Source organism: Drosophila elegans, unplaced genomic scaffold (assembly GCF_018152505.1).
Source record: "Drosophila elegans isolate 14027-0461.03 unplaced genomic scaffold, ASM1815250v1 contig_814, whole genome shotgun sequence".
NCBI classification, from domain to species: domain Eukaryota; kingdom Metazoa; phylum Arthropoda; class Insecta; order Diptera; family Drosophilidae; genus Drosophila; species Drosophila elegans.
Genome location: NW_024546167.1, coordinates 11,990,427 through 12,009,570, shown reverse-complemented (window position 1 = coordinate 12,009,570; position 19,144 = coordinate 11,990,427). Strand labels below are relative to the sequence as shown.

Sequence of the window (19,144 nt, the reverse complement as noted above, 5' to 3'; positions counted from 1 at the left end):
TAATCTTGGCATCGTGGCATCGCCGACTACTTTCAACGCCAATCACATAACTGGCAAATTGTAGTAGCCTACTTCAGTTGGATGTCATGTTTTCTTCCTCTTCTTTTGGATTTCCAGCCATTATCCTTCTTGTGGCACATATATATGTATGACCAGCCATTTGAATTGTGCGGGCACCTTGCATGAAATCATTTGGATTATTTTCCGCAATTCCCGTGTGTTCTTTGTTCTCGACTTTTCCAAATGCATTTGTCTTTGTTACGCCTTTTCTTACTGCTTCTCTGGCTGTATTTCGTAAAAAGCCTTGCACCTTCACCCACCGATCTCTTCACCACGAGCAGCACCAGAGATAGTTCGAATTTTGTGTGGCCATCAAAGAAGCTTTTGATCGAATGCCAATTTTTGGTAGTCTGCCCCTTCCGCAGTCGTATGCATGTCGATTTGTGTTTCAATGTTGCTCGTTCATGATAGTTGCCTGCTTGTTGTCACCCTGAATGCCTGCTGCAAAAGTCATCATACAACCCTTTGTCATCAACTTGTCAACACCACTTTGAATGTTTTTCGTTAAGTCTTTGAATGATCTCAACTAGCATGTTTTGTTTCTCAGCCCGACACTTTTCAAATATGTTCTAATCTGTGTTGATTTTGTTATATTTAAAACTTACTCGTTGTCGTTAATCATGTATCGTAAGTGTTTAGTGCGTAGTTAAATATGTTGCATGTGGTATTTGGATTATTAACAATATAAAACCTTAGCTAATAATGGTGTGCACTTAATCACTTAATGCTTTTGCATGTGTATATGATGTTTAAAGCAACTGCCAAAAACAAAAATATATATAACTAATGCTAATTCCTGCTACATAGTATTTAGTTTGCTTGAATCTGGAGTTGAAAAGTTAGATTAAGGATTTTACATTAAACGAAAAAGTTGTACTAACTGCATTGAAAAAAATTAAAAAAGAAAACTACCTACCGAACAGGATTCTTGACCTAAATAAAAGGAATGATTTAAATTATAACGACCTTATAATAAGGCTAAGATAAAACTGTTCCAACTATCCGAACTAATGCATTAATGTCCTCTGCCTTAAACGCACGAACAGAAATCGGTTGCGCATCGAGTGATGAGTGCCCCTCCCAGCAGGCGTGCATTAATGCTCTTTGCGTGGATCCTTGCACCTACAGTAATCCCTGCAGCCGTAATGAGGATTGTCGTGTTCTTAACCATCAGCCGTTGTGCTCAGCCGGTGAGTCCCAGTTTTCAAATTAAAATATCCTAAGGAAGACCGATCTCAAATGATAAACATTTTAACTATATAGAACATGGTCGCACGCCTGGCTGCGAGCATTGTCCACCAGGCGCAAACTGTGATCCCACAACTGGTGCTTGTATAAAGGGTAAGTTCTACTCGCAGTTCTATTCCTTAATCAACTTAAATCTCCTAGTGTTAAGTGTAAATACACTGTGTACATATTCTAATATAAATTAACCTCCCGTTACCCATGTAAATACATCTCTCTCCTTAGCTAATGTAACAATAACAACTATTACTACCAAGAACTCCACAACTACCAAGATACCAACGAAACCAAGAACAACAGCTAACCCAAACACAGGCGTCAAAATGACACCGACTACCACAAGGGTCACCACAAGAAACACCACCACCACTACGACCACAACCACTACTACCACTTCCTCCACTAGCACTGAATCGAGCACAATCACAAGCGCTACTAACCAGACCAGTAAGAACCAAAAACCAGACACAGAAAGCACCACCTCCCACACCGATGCTACAAGGCGCTACCGCGATGGTGAGAACAACATCACCGATACACCAACTCCGAGGCCCCCGATCCAGACGACGACGTTGCGGGGCGAAGATATTATAAGTGACAGTCAGAGGCGGTCCACTACAACGCCCAAAATGAAGACCACCAGGCTAGACACTTCCAACGAAGTTCCAGACACCACGACGGCATGGCCGATTGAATTGCCGACCACAGAGGGCACCACCACGGAGGTCTACAGCACCATCACCATGATTGCTCCACTGGGCAACACCACTGACATCTCATTAATTAACCCATGTACAGTAGATACTAACTGTGCCCCTAACGAGCACTGTAAGCTGGGGCATTGCCGTAAGAAAGGTATATTAACTTTATATGATACAAGCACGCCACTTTGGGATTGTACCGTTAGTATGATACAAAATTCAGATTGAATACTTCCAAGGGCTACAGTTAAAGTATGCCAAGGTCATATTTAACTGTTATAATGTTAAATACTAAAACAGCTATTTTCTTAATCCCAAAGTGGCACTAATACTGTTTAGTTGTACATAAATGTTATAAATGTATAGGGCTCGTTTTCTGGCATTACCAACTAATTTTGTTGTAAAAAAAAGTGTACATACTTAGCATAGCCTCTGTACATATTTTTCGTTTAATTTGATTAAAAAGTCACCATCATTGTATTAACTATTTAACTCACTAAATCCTTTATAACAAGTAGCGCCGCCGGGTTCACCGAAAACACCCGAGCCCTGTCAATCTAACAACGACTGCATTGAGAGCGAGGCCTGTTACATGGGGGTGTGCCAGGATCCGTGCGAGTTTGCAAAGATTTGTGCCGCGAGTGCCAAGTGCACGGCCAAGAGTCATCGACCGGTTTGCACCTGTCCTCAGGGTCATGAGGGCAATCCGATGGTCAAATGTGTAACCACTCAAACCTCAAGTAAGATACTAATCAATTAATCAACAACTTCATTTAATGTATGGGCTGAACTACCAATTCTTTAACCACGCTTTCTCGGGACACTAATTAATAAATGTGAATTAACTTACAGTTGAATGCACTGACAATTCGGACTGCGGAGTCACGGAAGCGTGCATCAATCAGCTCTGCCAGCATCCATGCGATGTCCATGATCCTTGTGCCACAAATGCTGTTTGCATCAACAGCAACCATGCTGCTGATTGCAGCTGTGCGGATGGCTTCCAGGGCAATGGATTTATTGGCTGCCAGCCAGGTTAGTATACCCTTGATCAACACGATGGCGCACCTATGTTGTCCTCCAAGAAATCCTCTGCTAATGTGTCACAATGTCTTATTTCCGAAAATCTTTCTCTTTCATACACTGTACAAACCCCCGTACACCTCGACACATGTATAAAACTTGTACCGTCCCGACACCAATTCAACTCTAAAACCAAACAACAAATTATAAATACACCCACCGATCCAAACGAATCGCACCGTAACCCTAACCAAAAAAACACAGCACGTCCCCATGTCTGCCAATACAATGAGGACTGCCCGCCGACGAAACTCTGCGATCGCCTTAACCGGCGCTGCATTAATCCCTGCCAGGAGGACTCCTGTGGCGAGAATGCCGAGTGTATTCCTGTGAACCACGGCACTGATTGTCGCTGCCTGCCCGGTTTCCTGGGCAACGCCTATGTGCAATGTCTGCCTAGTCAAGGTTGCCGTTCCGATTCTGAGTGCGACTTCAATCAGGCCTGCATCAACGGAAAGTGCTCATCGCCCTGTCAATGTGGAGCCTTTGCCCTCTGCGATGTGGTCAACCATCGTGGGGTGTGCAAATGCCCTCCTGGCTACACCGGAAATCCTCAGGTGGGCTGCAGTCCGCCCCGAGACCCATGCGATCCCAATCCATGTGGCTTAAATGCCCTGTGCGAGCTGGACAATGGTAACCCCATCTGCTACTGCCCCAAGGGACTTACCGGAAATCCATTTAAAAATTGCAGTGAGTTTTGTCTTAATATTTGGTTTCATTTCTGTATAGCACATTGTTTTCCCGGAAACAAACATTGTAACTTATTTAACTCCCTAATCTTGAAACCTTCTTAGTTCCGGAAGGAGATGAGTGCTCACCGAATCCCTGTGGTCCCAATTCCGGATGCCGTCGCGTGGATGGCAACCCGATTTGCTTCTGCCTGCCAGAGTACGAGGGTCAGCCGCCGTCGATTCCTTGCGAGTTACCTTCGAATCCCTGCGATCCTTCGCCTTGCGGTCCGAATACCCAGTGCTCCGTACTCAGCAACGGTTTCTCCAAATGCACGTGTCTGCCCAACTATGTGGAGAGTCCGAACACCATTCGTGGCTGTGTGGAGCCCATTAACCCATGTGACCCCAACCCTTGTGGAACTGGAGCCATTTGCGATTCATCACGTCAGCCCGTGTGCTACTGTCCGGACAACAAGATTGGAAATCCTTTCAGGCTGTGCGACAAGCCAGCCGTTACCATTGAGCTCTGCCAGCCAGGACCATGTGGCCGAAATGCTGACTGCTATGTGGCTGGAAATCGCGAGGAGTGCTACTGTCGCTCCGGATATGTGGGAGATGCCTACCAAGGATGCCGTGAACCGAGTCGCACCGTCTGCGATCCCAATCCTTGCGGACCGAATGCCAACTGCGTGGTGGCCGGCGATGGACAAACCGCCTGCGTTTGTCCCGATGGTTTGTCCGGTGATCCCACTTCGCTGATCGGCTGCCACGGGTACGAGTGCCAAGTGGACGCCGATTGCCCGAACAGCAAGGCCTGCATGGGCTACCGCTGCTACGATCCCTGTCCTGGAGCCTGTGGCCAAGGAGCCCACTGCCGGGTGGAGGAACATCACCCAGTTTGCTCGTGTAACTCTGGATTGACTGGCAACCCAGGAGTTCGCTGCTATGCACTGGACCATCCCAAGACGAATCCATGCGTTCCCAGCCCGTGTGGCCGGAATAGCGAGTGTAAGCTGTTGAACAACCGTGCTGTTTGCTCGTGCATTCCAGGTTACTTGGGTGATCCGCAGTCGGGATGCCAGCCAGAGTGCGACATCAACTCCGATTGCGGTGAGACCTTGTCGTGCATCAACCACAAGTGCGTGGATCCCTGTGCCGGAGCCATATGTGGCATAAATGCCATTTGTAATGTACGCCAGCACACGCCAGTATGTCTTTGCTTGGACGGATTTGTTGGCGATGCCTTTTTACAGTGCGTTGCCATTGGAGTACTAAAGAACGTGTCGCGGGATCCGTGTGCCCCGTCGCCCTGTGGACCCCATGACGTCTGCTCGGTGTTCGGCGATGGAGTTGCCCTTTGCGATCCCTGCTTCGGACCCAATGCCCAACAGAACCCCCGCTGTCGACCGGAGTGTGTGGCCAACTCTGACTGTCCGTTCGATCGCGCCTGTTTGGGACAACGCTGTCAGGATCCCTGCCCCGGATCCTGCGGACGGAATGCAGTGTGTAATGTTTACGAGCATAACCCTGTCTGCGCTTGTCCCACGGGACTCTTTGGAAACCCGTACGAACAGTGTACGACCCTGTCGGTGATTGAGCCACCACCACAACCAAGCTGCGCCAAGCTCCATTGCGGTGCCAATGCGGAGTGCAAGCGTCAGCACAGTGGATTGGCCTGCGTGTGCCGTAAGGGTTACTTTGGAGACCCGCATATCGGCTGTCGGCCAGAGTGCGTCCTGAATAGTGACTGCCCTGCGGAGAAGGCCTGCCTGAACTCCAAGTGCGTGGAGGCTTGTGCCGGAGTGTGTGGCATCAATGCCGTATGCCGCGTGGTTAACCATGCCCCAGTTTGCATCTGTGCCGAGGGATACAGTGGAGATGCAGCCATTGCCTGTAACCCCTTCTACCTGCCACCTCCAGTGCGACCAAATCCATGTGAACCATCGCCCTGTGGACCGAATTCGCGTTGCAAGACCACCCCAGATGGCTATGCAGCCTGTTCCTGCCTGCCGAACTTCAAGGGAGCCCCACCAGTCTGCCAGCCTGAGTGCGTGGTCAGCTCGGAGTGTGCTCCTAACCAGGCCTGTCTGAATCAGAGGTGCGCCGATCCCTGCCCGGGTATCTGTGGAGGTGGAGCCCGCTGCGAAGTGCTCAACCACAACCCGATCTGTTCCTGTGAGCAAAACTTCGAGGGTGATCCATTCGTGGCCTGCTCACCTATTCAGGATCCAGGTCGCGACATCGCTGTGCCAAAGAACCCATGCGTGCCATCCCCTTGCGGACCCAACTCCATATGCCAGATCAAACAAAACCGACCTGTCTGTTCGTGCGTGGCCAACTACATTGGCAGTCCGCCGTTTTGCCGGCCGGAGTGCACGCTGAGCAGCGAGTGTCCGACGGACAAGGCCTGCATCCAGGAGAAGTGCCAGAATCCGTGTGCCAACATATGTGGACACAATGCCCGTTGTACGGTCATCGCCCACTCAGCCCACTGCAGCTGCGACGAGGACTACGAGGGAGATGCCTTCATTGGCTGCTCCAAGAAAATTACAGACAGTGAGTAGTCTGGTGTTAATTCCAATATAAGGTGATATAATCCAAATCCAACCTTTTTTTTTATCCAATCCAGGAGACCACATCGATCCGTGCTACCCCAATCCATGTGCTGAGAATGCTGTGTGCACGCCTCACAATAACGCCGCTCGCTGTAGCTGCATTGAGCCCTACAATGGCGATCCCTACAGCACCGGATGTCGTCCGGAATGTATCTACAGCGCGGAGTGTCCTTCATCGCTGGCCTGCATCAAGCAGCACTGTCGCGATCCCTGCACTGCTGCCTGTGGACCAAACGTCGAGTGCGCGGTGGTTAACCACTTGCCCTCTTGCAGTTGTAGCCGAGGATTTGAGGGTAATCCCTTCGAAGGATGCAAGCGCGTGCCGATTGTGAGACCCGTGAGCGTGTGTGAGCCAAATCCATGTGGACCCAATAGCATCTGTCGAACCGTCGAGGGACATCCCACGTGCAGTTGCCAGGTTGGATACTTTGGAGCTCCGCCTCAGTGCAGACCCGAATGTGTGGTCAGCTCGGAGTGTGCCCAGAATCAGGCTTGCATCAACCAAAAGTGTACGGATCCATGTGCCGAGACCTGCGGATTCAATGCCAAATGTCAAGTGAGCAACCACAACCCCATCTGCTCCTGTCCAGCCAATTATGTTGGCGATCCGTTTGAGCAATGTGTTCCAAAACGTAAGTAGAAAGATTCTTAACATTTTTGAATCGAAATTTATTATTAAATTCTCTCAGCAGCACCAGAACCGACACGCAATGTGGATCCCTGTCTGCCCAGCCCATGTGGCTCCAACTCCATTTGTCGCAATGTGAACAGCAGAGCGGAGTGCTCTTGTGCCCCTGGAATGTTCGGGGCCCCGCCCAACTGCCGACCGGAATGTGTGATTAACCAGGATTGTCCTTCGAATCGGGCGTGCATACGTCAGCGATGCGAGGATCCTTGCATCGGCATATGCGGCTTTAATGCCGTCTGCTCCACTCAGCACCACCAACCCAAGTGCAGTTGCATTGAGAGCTTCGAAGGTGATCCGTACACCGCCTGCAGAATGCGTAAGAGTGAGTACATACCTTCAGACTATTTGCTATCCTTTCCAAGAGCACGGATCTGTGCTCGAGACGCGCCCTTAATGTTAAATGTTCCTTTCAGTGGTGCTCTAGAAGTATTGGTATTGTGGTGTACATCTTATGCATGTTCCTCGTATTGTGTACATATTACTGCCTTCATCTATGTATCTATCTTTGTATTATTACTTTTAGTGTTATTATTTAGTCTTAAGCCTACTTTGTTTGTACATTTCTCTGTATGCATCCGCAATGCCTGCTTGCTATTTTCATGACCATGACAGTCGTGGTGCCAGATCCACCATCCGACCCATGCTACCCATCGCCATGTGGTGCCAATGCCATTTGTCGCGTGCGCAATGGAGCCGGCTCCTGCTCGTGCATCCAGAACTACTTCGGTGATCCGTACATCAACTGCCGCCCGGAGTGCGTGCAGAATAGCGATTGTCCCGGCAGCCGGGCCTGTATTAACATGAAGTGCCGCGATCCTTGTGCCAATGCCTGTGGATTCAATGCCATCTGTCGGGTTGCCCACCATCAGCCCGTGTGCAGTTGTGAGCCCGGTTTTACCGGCAATCCACTCCGCGCTTGCGTCGAAAGGCCCTCAAGTATGACTCTGTCCTGGGGTGGGTCGACTTGAATAGAAGAAAAATTGTAGTTCAAATATCAGTCAGATTTCTTTAAAGTCGATGAAAATTCTTTAAATCAGGGCTGCTCAAAACAGTCGTATGGCATTGCATTTACCAACACAGTTAAAAGAAACACACAAGCACACTTGTAGTGAAAGTCGCTGTAGAGTCGAGGAAAAGACAAGAACAAATTTAATTCGGATAAGCAATGGCAAAAAGCTTAACGTAATTGTTGTTGTATAGCGCCGAGTGACCAGCATTTCCCTACACTTTGTACATAATCGAGAGCAACCCTGCTTTAAATTGAAATAATTTATTCAAAAAAGAAACATTCTTAGACAAGGTTCTTCGAAACATATCGACCCACCCTTTTTAACACCTTTTAGACCAAAAGTTTGGATCTAACTACATTGACCTTCCCCACATTTAGATATGTACCTGCCCCTGCCCAAAGACCCTTGTAGACCCTCGCCTTGTGGCCTCTTCAGTACTTGTCATGTGGTTGGGGACCGACCCGTGTGTGCCTGCCTGCCAGACTACATGGGCGCTCCACCCAACTGCAAGCCAGAGTGCATGACCAGTGCCGAGTGTCCTTCAGATAGGGCCTGCATAAACCAACGTTGCAAAGATCCCTGCCCCGGAACATGTGGCTTCAACGCCCGTTGTCGCTGCACCAATCACTCGCCAATCTGCAGTTGCTACGATGGGTACACCGGGGATCCGTTCCACCAGTGCGTGCCTGAAAGAAGTAGGTTCCCTATCGGTTTGTCTCCCCTTGGAATGTTTCCAACTGAAAGTATCATACTTGTAGAACCACCACCAATCCCAGCCGATCCCATTGTTCCGCCCAATCCCTGTGTACCGTCACCATGTGGACCCAACTCCCAGTGTCAAGTTTCGAGCAGTGGAGCCGTCTGCTCCTGCGTAACCAATTATATAGGACGACCACCGGGTTGTCGACCAGAGTGCAGCATCAATTCCGAGTGTCCGGCCAGAATGGCCTGCGTCAATGCTCGTTGTGCCGATCCCTGCATCGGATCGTGTGGAAATAATGCCCTCTGCCATGTCAGTCTGCATACACCGGTTTGTATGTGCGAACCTGGTTTCTCCGGCGATCCGTTCTCCGGCTGCTACAAGATCATAGAGAGTAGGTTCTTGCGATGGTTCCCTTTACGGTTAGATACTCAAATCCCTTGTTTGACCCGTCTTAACAGCCCCCATTGAAGTGATCCAACCCTGTCGCCCAAGTCCGTGCGGTTTGAATGCACTGTGCGAGGAGCGAAATCAGGCAGCCGCCTGCAAGTGTCTGCCGGAATACTTTGGCGATCCGTATGTCGAGTGCCGCCCCGAGTGTGTCATCAATTCGGACTGTCCCAGGTCGCGAGCCTGTGTCAACCAGAAGTGCGTGGATCCATGTCCGGGAATGTGCGGACACAGCGCCCAATGCGCCGTTTTTAACCACGCCCCCAACTGCGAGTGCGTACCTGGTTACACGGGTAACCCCATCGTTGGTTGCCATCTCGTACCCGAGACTCCGCGTTGTAAGATCTCGTTCCAATCGCACTAGCAGTGATGGCAAGTACCTGGGTAGTTAGTCAGAAGTAGAAATCTAAGTTACTTTCTGAGATTATTAACGCTCTATGTAGAATTCGAAAATATTGAAACCTTTGACGCTACCCCTTGTCTTCTCTTCTACCTTGGTATCCTTTCCTTCACTGCAAGTTAGGTCTTTAGCTAGGATTAGCTATTAATGGTTGCCTTTACCACGTCTGTAGATCCCGACCCCATAGTGCCCGAAAACCCTTGTCAACCATCGCCCTGCGGCCTCTACAGCATTTGTCGTCCTGTTAATGACCACGCAGTCTGCTCCTGTGTGCCCAACCATATCGGTTCCCCTCCCAACTGCCGGCCCGAGTGCATGAGCAGCTCGGAGTGCGCACAGGACAAGTCGTGCATCAACGAGCGCTGCAAGGATCCCTGTCCAGGCACCTGCGGCAACAACGCACTCTGCCGCGTGGTCAACCACAACCCCATCTGCTCCTGCAGTCCCGGCTTCAGCGGTGATCCGTTCGTGCGCTGCTTCCCGCAAGAGAGTAAGCATCGACAAGGAGTCGAAGGAAGCTTAGCTTCGGCCAGCCGGAGATTTAAATTCCCCTGCAGAGATAGATTTGATCCCATGAAAATAATGTCTCAACTTTTGATGCGAAAAACCTTTAAGAAGCAGTCATGATTAGACTCTTCTAATCAAGTACATTTTAAGCACACTCCATCATTTAAATAGATCTAGATCCTGCAGGGGTATTTAAAGCAAACATTCACCGAAATTCATTTCATAATCCGAAAGAGAGCTATAAGACCTCTATCATCATCTCATACCCTGCTTGACCACATTATTCGCATCTTCTATATATATCTTTACCCATTATGTTTATTTCCTTTATATGTACACTATGTATGGCTTATTTTGGTGCATGATGTTTATCGTACTTGGTGTCGTGTGATGGGTACAAATGGTGAAAGTAGAGCGGCCGCCCATCACCCATGATCGCATCGATCCGTGTGTGCCCACGCCATGTGGGCCCAACTCTCAGTGCCGGGTGTCGGCTGCCAATGAGCAGGCTGTCTGCTCATGCTTGGAGCATTACGTGGGTAGGGCGCCGAACTGCCGGCCGGAGTGCACCTCGGACTCCGAGTGCCCCGGCAATTTGGCCTGCATCAATCTGCGCTGCCGGGATCCGTGTGTCGGTACCTGCGGCATCCAGACCACTTGCCTTGTAAATAATCATAGACCCATTTGCCGCTGCATTGAGGGCTATGCAGGGGACCCATTCTCAGAGTGTAGTCCGAAGAGTAAGGGATTTGGCAGACCTGCTTTCCACTTAGTTACTAAACCGTTGACCTTCCCACCCCCACCCTTAGTTAATGTCCCGCCAGAGGTGGCACAGCCCTGCAACCCGAGTCCCTGCGGCGCCAATGCGGTTTGCAAGGAGCGCAATGGCGTAGGTTCCTGCACCTGCTTGCCGGAGTACAATGGAGATCCGTACACCGAGTGCCGTCCAGAGTGCGTGCTGAATAGTGACTGCTCGAAGAATCGCGCCTGCCTCAACAACAAATGCCGCGATCCCTGCCCGGGTGTCTGTGGCGTGTCCGCCGAGTGTCATGTGATCAACCACGCACCCAGCTGTAGTTGCCCATCCGGATTCACTGGCAATCCCTCTCAATACTGCCGGGAGATACCTAGATGTAGGATATTATTTCACATAGGATGGGTCGAGGCTTACGGAAACGATGTCATTAGTTATCAAAGATAGAATCGTTGAAGTGATCCAGAGAATTTCTTGCGCTTTCAGTCGAGTCCCTAAAAATCGACCCACTCTATAGTAATCCCAATTTTCCGGATAGCTCTTATAACGATCACCCTGACTTTTAGTGACCGCACCTGTTGAACCGTGTCGTCCTTCGCCATGCGGTCCTTACAGCCAGTGCCGCGAGGTGAATGGACATGCGGTCTGCTCCTGCGTTACGAACTACATTGGCACTCCGCCCGCCTGTCGTCCGGAGTGCTCGGTTAGTTCCGAATGTGCTCAGGACAGGGCGTGTGCCAATCAGCGCTGTGTGGACCCATGTCCGGGCACCTGTGGCAACGAGGCCCTCTGTAAGGTGACCAACCACAACCCGATCTGCTCCTGCCCAGCCGGCTACAGCGGCGATCCTTTCGTGCGCTGTGCACCGTGGCAGGAGGAACCGGAGCAGCCCAAGTCCAATGAGAATCCCTGCGTGCCCAGTCCCTGCGGACGCAATTCCCAGTGCCGTGTCGTGGGTGAGACGGGTGTGTGCTCCTGCCTGCCGAATTTCGTGGGCAGGGCTCCCAACTGTCGGCCAGAGTGCACACTCAACACCGAGTGTCCTGCCACCTTGGCATGTGTCAATGAGCGCTGTCAGGATCCCTGTCCGGGATCGTGCGGCTTCAATGCCTACTGCAGTGTGGTGAATCACTCGCCCGTCTGCTCTTGCGACAATGGTTTCACTGGTGATCCCTTCGCCGGCTGCAATCCGCAACGTAAGAAGCAATGGCTTACAGTTCCTAAGAACAAGTCCTAATCTGCTTTGTGACCCTTCAGCTCCCACCGTACCCGATGAACGCCTGACTCCCTGCCAACCCTCGCCGTGTGGCCCGAATGCCGAGTGCCGTGAGCGCAACGGAGCCGGCTCCTGTACGTGTTTGCCGGAGTACTTCGGTGATCCGTACAGTGGCTGTCGTCCGGAGTGCGTGGTGAACAGTGATTGTTCGCGCGACAAGTCGTGTGTCAACCAGAAATGCGTGGACCCATGTCCAGGTGTTTGTGGCTTGAATGCCCAGTGTCGCGTTACCAATCATCTGCCCAGCTGCTCTTGTCTGGCCGGTTACACTGGAAATCCGTCGAGCGCGTGCCGTGAAATTCCCCAGTTGCCTCCACCACGTAGGTTCACCACTAACCCCCGGCCAAGAAACACAATCCAACTGATCCCCTCCTTACACTTTCCCAGCCGAACGGGATGAGAACCCCTGTAGACCCTCGCCCTGCGGCGCCTACAGCCAATGTCGCGAGGTCAACGGTCATGCCGTGTGCTCCTGCCTACAGGGCTTCGTTGGCTCAGCACCCAACTGCCGACCCGAGTGCATCATTAGCTCGGATTGCGCCCAAGATCTCAACTGTCAGAATCAAAAGTGTGTGGACCCGTGTCCGGGCACTTGCGGCATTGAGGCCCGCTGCCAGGTCATTAACCACTATCCCGCATGCTCCTGTGCCCCAGGTTTTACCGGAGATCCCTTCAACCGATGCACAAAGATATTGTGTAAGCATGATTTACTCTTTGAATGTGGAGGGCAAGCCAAACGGGTCGAATCAGAATAATATTCTAGGCCAAGAAAAACAAATCGTAAATTGTTACATCTCATAAATGTAGTGACTTCTAAATAATGTCCTTAAACCCCAACAGCACGGTATTCCCCCAGTTGGCTTGCCACTTCACCCTAGGTTCCTACCTCCTGCATGTATATACACTATTTAATGTTTGATTTTCTATTCTCTATTTATGTTTATTTATTTTATGTACACTTTGTAAACCACTATCCAACTGTACTATCCTATGAACCTATGTAAATGTTTGTCTAAATGTGCTATGAACCTACTTCAACTATCTGGCATGGCTAAATGAATGGCATGTGTAGTGGAGCCCACACCCGCCGAAAAGTCCGGTAATCCCTGCATCCCCTCACCGTGCGGACCCAACTCGAAATGCCTCGATGTCCGCGGTTCGCCTGCATGCTCCTGTCTGCCCGACTATCTGGGACGTCCGCCCAACTGCCGGCCCGAGTGCCTCAGTAGTGCCGACTGTCCGGCCAATCTGGCCTGTGTCAACCAGCGCTGCTCGAATCCATGCATCGGCGCCTGTGGCCTGCACTCCGTGTGCACGGTCATCAAGCACCGACCGACATGCGAGTGTGTGCCTGGTTACACCGGAGATCCCTTCTCCGGCTGTGCGATTGTGCAGCAAAGTAATATACCCTTGCATGCTAATCAGTCAACGAATCTGTCCCGCTAACGCATATATCCGATTTTCCCATTTCTCCTCCAGTTGCTGTCATTGACGAACCAAGAAATCCCTGCAATCCTAGCCCCTGCGGAGCCAATGCTATCTGTCGGGAGCGCAATGGAGCTGGCTCCTGCGCCTGCCTGCCGGAATACTTTGGAGATCCGTACAGTGGCTGCCGGCCGGAATGTGTCCAGAATGACGATTGCGATCGGTCGCGTGCCTGCATCAACAACAAGTGCCAGGATCCATGTCCAGGAGCCTGCGGCATCAACGCCGAGTGTAGGGTCTTGAATCACGGACCCAATTGCAACTGTTTCGAAGGCTATACCGGCGATCCGCATCGGTCGTGCTCGCTGATCGAGGTGGTCACCAGACGTCCGGATAACCCATGTAAGCCGTCACCCTGCGGACCCTACAGCCAGTGTTTGGACACCAACAGCCATGCGGTGTGCAGCTGCCTGGAGGGCTACATTGGAGCTCCGCCCAGCTGCAAACCGGAGTGCGTGGTCAGTTCGGAGTGCCCCCAGAACAGGGCTTGCATCAATCAGAAGTGCGAGGATCCGTGCCGCGGATCGTGCGGTAATAATGCCAGGTGCCAGGTGGTGAACCACAATCCCATTTGTACCTGCCAAGCGGGAATGACCGGAGATCCCATCTCGGGCTGTGAGCCCACTCCGACCGTGAAGGAAGTGGACGACAACCCGTGTGTGCCGTCGCCATGTGGACCCAACTCGAATTGCCGAGAGATTGGCAAGCAGGCCGCTTGCTCCTGCCAGACAAGCTTCATTGGACGTCCGCCCAATTGCCGACCGGAATGTACGAACAACGACGAGTGCCAGAACCATCTGTCCTGCCAGCAGGAGAGATGTGTCGACCCATGTCCCGGCTCGTGTGGCAGCAACGCCATCTGCCAGGTGGTGCAGCACAATGCTGTGTGCTCCTGCGCCGATGGCTATGAGGGTGAGCCACTCTTCGGCTGCCAGCTGATCCCGGCTGTGACGCCAACTGAGTCACCTGGCTCTCCCTGCGAACCATCACCCTGCGGCCCACATGCCGAGTGTCGGGAGAGGAACGGAGCTGGCGCTTGTTACTGCCACGACGGGTTCGAGGGTAATCCGTATGATGCCCAGCGAGGATGCCGTCGAGAGTGCGAGAATAACGACGAATGCTCCGCTGTACAAGCCTGCTCTCGATTCAAGTGCGTTGATCCGTGCAACAACATCTGCGGAGACTATGCCATTTGCACAGTGGACAAACACGTGCCCACTTGCGACTGCCCGCCGGGATACACCGGGGATCCGTTCTTCAGCTGCAAGCCAGTGCCGGTTACCCCGCGACCTCCTCTGAACCCATGTAATCCGTCCCCCTGCGGACCCAACAGCAACTGCCGTGCTATGAACAACCAGGCTGTGTGCTCCTGCCAGGCAGGATTCATTAACCAGCCGCCCAACTGCAAACCCGAGTGCGTGGTCAGCGCCGAGTGTGCTCCGGAAAGAGCCTGTGTGAACAAGAAGTGCGTGGATCCATGTCTGCACACCTGCGGCATCAGAGCCATCTGCACCACCAAGAACCATAGCCCGATTTGCACATGTCCACGTACTATGACCGGAGATCCGTTTGTCGAGTGCACTAAAGTTGGTAAGTTGTTTTGAAATGTTTGTTCTTAAATTGAATATAATTTAATTTTAAACCCTACTTCTAATTTATTACAACTGAATAGAAATAACATAGCCTTCATCGGCTTTAACTGCTTTATTATATTATAGAAATAAAGCAGTTCTAGCTATTTTTGCTTAACTAAACCTTTTTATAAAACCCCCGCAGCAATCACCCATGACAGTACCACACCTTCGCCGCCACCCGCATCATGTGTGCCATCTCCTTGCGGACCAAACGCCAAGTGCCAGATTGTGGGCAACAGTCCTGCCTGCTCCTGCTTGCCAAACTTCATCGGAGCACCGCCCCGGTGTCGCCCGGAGTGCGTGTTGAACTCTGAATGCGGACCCACGGAGGCGTGCATCAACCAGAAGTGCGCCGATCCCTGCTCCGGATCTTGTGGATTCGAGGCCAAGTGCCATGTGCTCAACCACCTGCCCATCTGCAACTGCATCGAGGGCTTCGAGGGAGATCCGTTCGTGCGCTGCACCAAAAAGGAAGAAGTCAAAACGCCTACCGTGAACGATCCATGCAACCCGAACCCGTGCGGTCAAAACGCAGACTGCTTTGCCGGAGAGTGTCGCTGCCAGAACAATTACCAAGGAAATGCCTACGAGGGCTGTCGTCCGGAGTGCACACTTTCGGCGGATTGTCCCAGGGACAAGGCCTGTATGCGCAACCGCTGTGTGGATCCCTGCCCGGGCATCTGCGGCAACAATGCCATGTGCGAGGTGATGAACCACATTCCGGTGTGCTCATGCTTCCAGGGTTACGAGGGAGATCCGTTCGTGAACTGTCGCGTGAAACCAGTCGTGGAGGACCCTATTGTTGAGGCCTGCTCCCCATCGCCGTGTGGTTCCAATAGCCAGTGCCGTGATGTCAACGGCCATGCAGTGTGCTCTTGCCTGGAGGGTTATATCGGAGCTCCGCCTCAGTGTCGTCCCGAGTGCGTGGTGTCCAGCGAGTGCTCCGCTTTGCAGGCTTGTGTCAACAAGAAGTGCGTGGATCCCTGCGCCGCTGCCTGCGGATTGGAGGCCCGCTGCGAAGTCATCAACCATAGCCCGATTTGTGGTTGTCCACCTGGCCGAACTGGTGATCCGTTCAAGCAGTGCGTGGTCCTGCCACCGATTCCTGTACCGGATGTCAAAACTCCCCAAGATCCTTGCCTGCCCTCGCCCTGTGGACCCAATTCCATCTGCAAGCCCGATAGGAATGGTCCTGTCTGCCAGTGCCAACCCGAGTTCTTTGGCTCGCCACCCAACTGTCGTCCGGAGTGCATCATCAATCCGGACTGTCAATCGACACAGGCGTGCATCAACAACAAGTGCAGCAATCCTTGCCCAGAATCCTGCGGAACCAACGCCGAGTGTCGTGTCATCGGACACGCTGTTTCCTGCTCCTGCCCAACTGGATATGCTGGCAACGCCTTCGTTCAATGCGTGCCTCAGCAGGAGGAACCACCTAAGCCTTGCCAGCCATCGCCATGTGGAGCCAATGCCGAGTGCATCGAGCGGAATGGAGCCGCTGCCTGCAAGTGTATTGATGAGTACCAGGGCAATCCCTACGAGGGCTGTCGCCCCGAGTGCGTATTGAGCTCGGATTGTCCCACGGACAAGGCGTGCATCCGAAACAAGTGCCAGGATCCTTGTCCCGGAATCTGTGGATTGAACGCCCAGTGCTATGCCGTTAACCATGTGCCCAACTGTGCCTGCAACGATGGCTTTACTGGGGATCCGTTCGGCAGTTGTCGCCGGGTGGAAGTCTCAAAGCCACCACCAGTTGGAGATCCCTGCATTCCGTCCCCCTGCGGAGCCAATAGCAAATGCAGGGTGGCCAATGGCTTGGCCGTGTGCTCTTGCCTGGATACCTTCATTGGAGCTCCGCCCAATTGCAAACCAGAGTGCACGGTCAATGCCGAGTGTCCCTCGACCAAGGCGTGTCATAAGTTCCGCTGTGCCAATCCCTGCGCCAAGACGTGTGGCCTGAATGCCAAGTGCGAGGTGATAAACCACAACCCGATCTGCAGTTGTCCATTGGACATGACGGGCGATCCGTTCGCCCGTTGCTATCCAGCTCCCCCGCCGCCGCCTCCAGGACCCAGGGATGAGCCAGTGAAGCGACCATGCCAACCCTCGCCGTGTGGATTAAACTCAGAGTGTAGGGTGCGCGACGAGCAGGCCTCCTGCTCCTGCCTGCCCAACTTTATTGGAGCACCGCCCAACTGTCGTCCCGAGTGCGTTGTTAACACAGATTGCTCGTCGGACAGAGCTTGCATTGCCGAAAAGTGCCGCGATCCGTGTGATGGATCCTGCGGAGTGGACTCCGATTGTCGGGTTCAGAACCACCTGGCCATCTGTACTTGTCGCGGAGGATTCACCGGTGATCCGTTTGTCCGTTGCATCGAGTTCATCGAAGAGACCACAAAGTCACCACCACTCACCCAGGATCCGTGCGATCTGCAGCCATGTGGATCGAATGCCGAGTGCAGGAATGGCATCTGTAGCTGTCTGCCGGAATACCAGGGAGATCCCTACACCGGCTGTCGCCCAGAATGTACCTTGAGCACCGACTGTCCACCTACCAAGGCTTGCCTGAACAAGAAGTGCGTGGATCCCTGCCCAGGAGTTTGTGGCCAGAACTCGCAGTGCGATGTTTCGAACCATATACCGATATGCAGTTGCCTGCAGGGCTACACGGGTGATCCGTTCGTGCATTGTCGCCACGAGACGCCAGTTGCGAAGGATCCATGTCAACCAAATCCCTGCGGACCCAACAGCTTGTGCCACATTTCCGGCCAAGGACCAGTGTGTGCCTGCCAACCGGGCATGCTGGGCTCACCACCCGCCTGCAAACCGGAATGCATCGTCAGCTCAGAGTGCTCGCTGCACATGGCCTGTGTGAACAGGAAGTGCGTGGATCCCTGCCCCGGAGCCTGTGGACAATTTGCCCGTTGCCAGGTGATCAACCACAACCCGTCGTGCTCTTGCAATACGGGCTACACCGGCGATCCGTTCACTCGATGCTACCAGGAGGAGCGGAAACCACCACCGACGCCAGAGAACCCATGTCAGCCATCTCCTTGTGGACCCAATTCCGAGTGCAAGGTGCTGAATGGAAACGCAGCCTGCTCGTGTGCGGCCACTTTTATTGGAACGCCACCCAGCTGCCGACCCGAATGCTCCATCAATCCGGAATGTCCGCCGACCAAGGCCTGCATACGTCAAAAGTGCTCCAATCCTTGCGAGAATGCCTGTGGATTTAATGCCCGCTGTAATGTGGCCAATCATCAACCCATCTGCACCTGCGATGTGGGCTATACTGGAGATCCTTTCACCGGCTGTCAAAAGGAGCAAGGTAGGACCCCGTTTTCATTTACTTAGTAGTTAGGCCAAGGCGTAAACCAGCTTTTAAACATAATTCTAAGGTTTTGGTTGCTTACTGGGCGCCCAGTACAAAAATTGCTATTATTAAAAACCAACCAAAAATGCCGCACAACCAAAACATTTGTTTGCGCCTTGGAAGATAAAATTAAATGTGAAACAATTGCGAAACCCCACTATTGGCTTACCATCAAGTACAACTCAGTGAAATACCCTTGATACCCTAGATTTTAATACCCTGTAAAGCAATGTTTCACATTCATTACAAGCGCATTAGAATAAATGAAAATTGATCACTCAAAAGCAATTACAATCGCTGTAGTTGTTAATACTTACTGTGAATGCACTATTTGTTTGCACTTGTTTTCATCACTTTTTCCGCGTGTCTTGTTCTAATGTGCTCTTAGGCAGTTATTTGTACCACACAATTTACATTCATTGAAATCTATGATTACCGCACGCACAGTCACAATGCATTGCAAATTAAGAAGTGTACCAGTTATGTTTTACG

The 19,144-nt window shown here is 51.8% G+C and overlaps 1 protein-coding gene across 45 annotated transcripts in view; it reads left to right on the top strand.

Annotated features, from left to right (window-relative positions):
- Positions 1-19,144, top strand: part of LOC108138629 — a 131,252-nt gene that overhangs the window by 74,432 nt on the left and 37,676 nt on the right. For 17 of the 45 annotated variants that reach the window (XM_041710191.1, XM_041710190.1, XM_041710209.1 and 14 more), the window contains 22 exons: positions 1,107-1,250; positions 1,324-1,401; positions 1,531-2,160; positions 2,522-2,746; positions 2,859-3,041; positions 3,294-3,779; positions 3,884-6,316; positions 6,390-7,007; positions 7,065-7,385; positions 7,676-7,999; positions 8,451-8,768; positions 8,832-9,167; positions 9,235-9,561; positions 9,796-10,113; positions 10,541-10,870; positions 10,940-11,263; positions 11,451-12,080; positions 12,142-12,480; positions 12,548-12,856; positions 13,233-13,559; positions 13,640-15,235; positions 15,422-18,607. In XM_041710191.1, coding sequence (XP_041566125.1) covers positions 1,107-1,250; positions 1,324-1,401; positions 1,531-2,160; positions 2,522-2,746; positions 2,859-3,041; positions 3,294-3,779; positions 3,884-6,316; positions 6,390-7,007; positions 7,065-7,385; positions 7,676-7,999; positions 8,451-8,768; positions 8,832-9,167; positions 9,235-9,561; positions 9,796-10,113; positions 10,541-10,870; positions 10,940-11,263; positions 11,451-12,080; positions 12,142-12,480; positions 12,548-12,856; positions 13,233-13,559; positions 13,640-15,235; positions 15,422-18,607 — 13,782 coding nt within the window. The remainder of the gene's footprint in view (positions 1-1,106; positions 1,251-1,323; positions 1,402-1,530; positions 2,161-2,521; positions 2,747-2,858; positions 3,042-3,293; positions 3,780-3,883; positions 6,317-6,389; positions 7,008-7,064; positions 7,386-7,675; positions 8,000-8,450; positions 8,769-8,831; positions 9,168-9,234; positions 9,562-9,795; positions 10,114-10,540; positions 10,871-10,939; positions 11,264-11,450; positions 12,081-12,141; positions 12,481-12,547; positions 12,857-13,232; positions 13,560-13,639; positions 15,236-15,421; positions 18,608-19,144) is intronic. The other 28 variants (XM_017260965.2, XM_017260959.2, XM_017260960.2 and 25 more) reach the window with 15 other exon arrangements.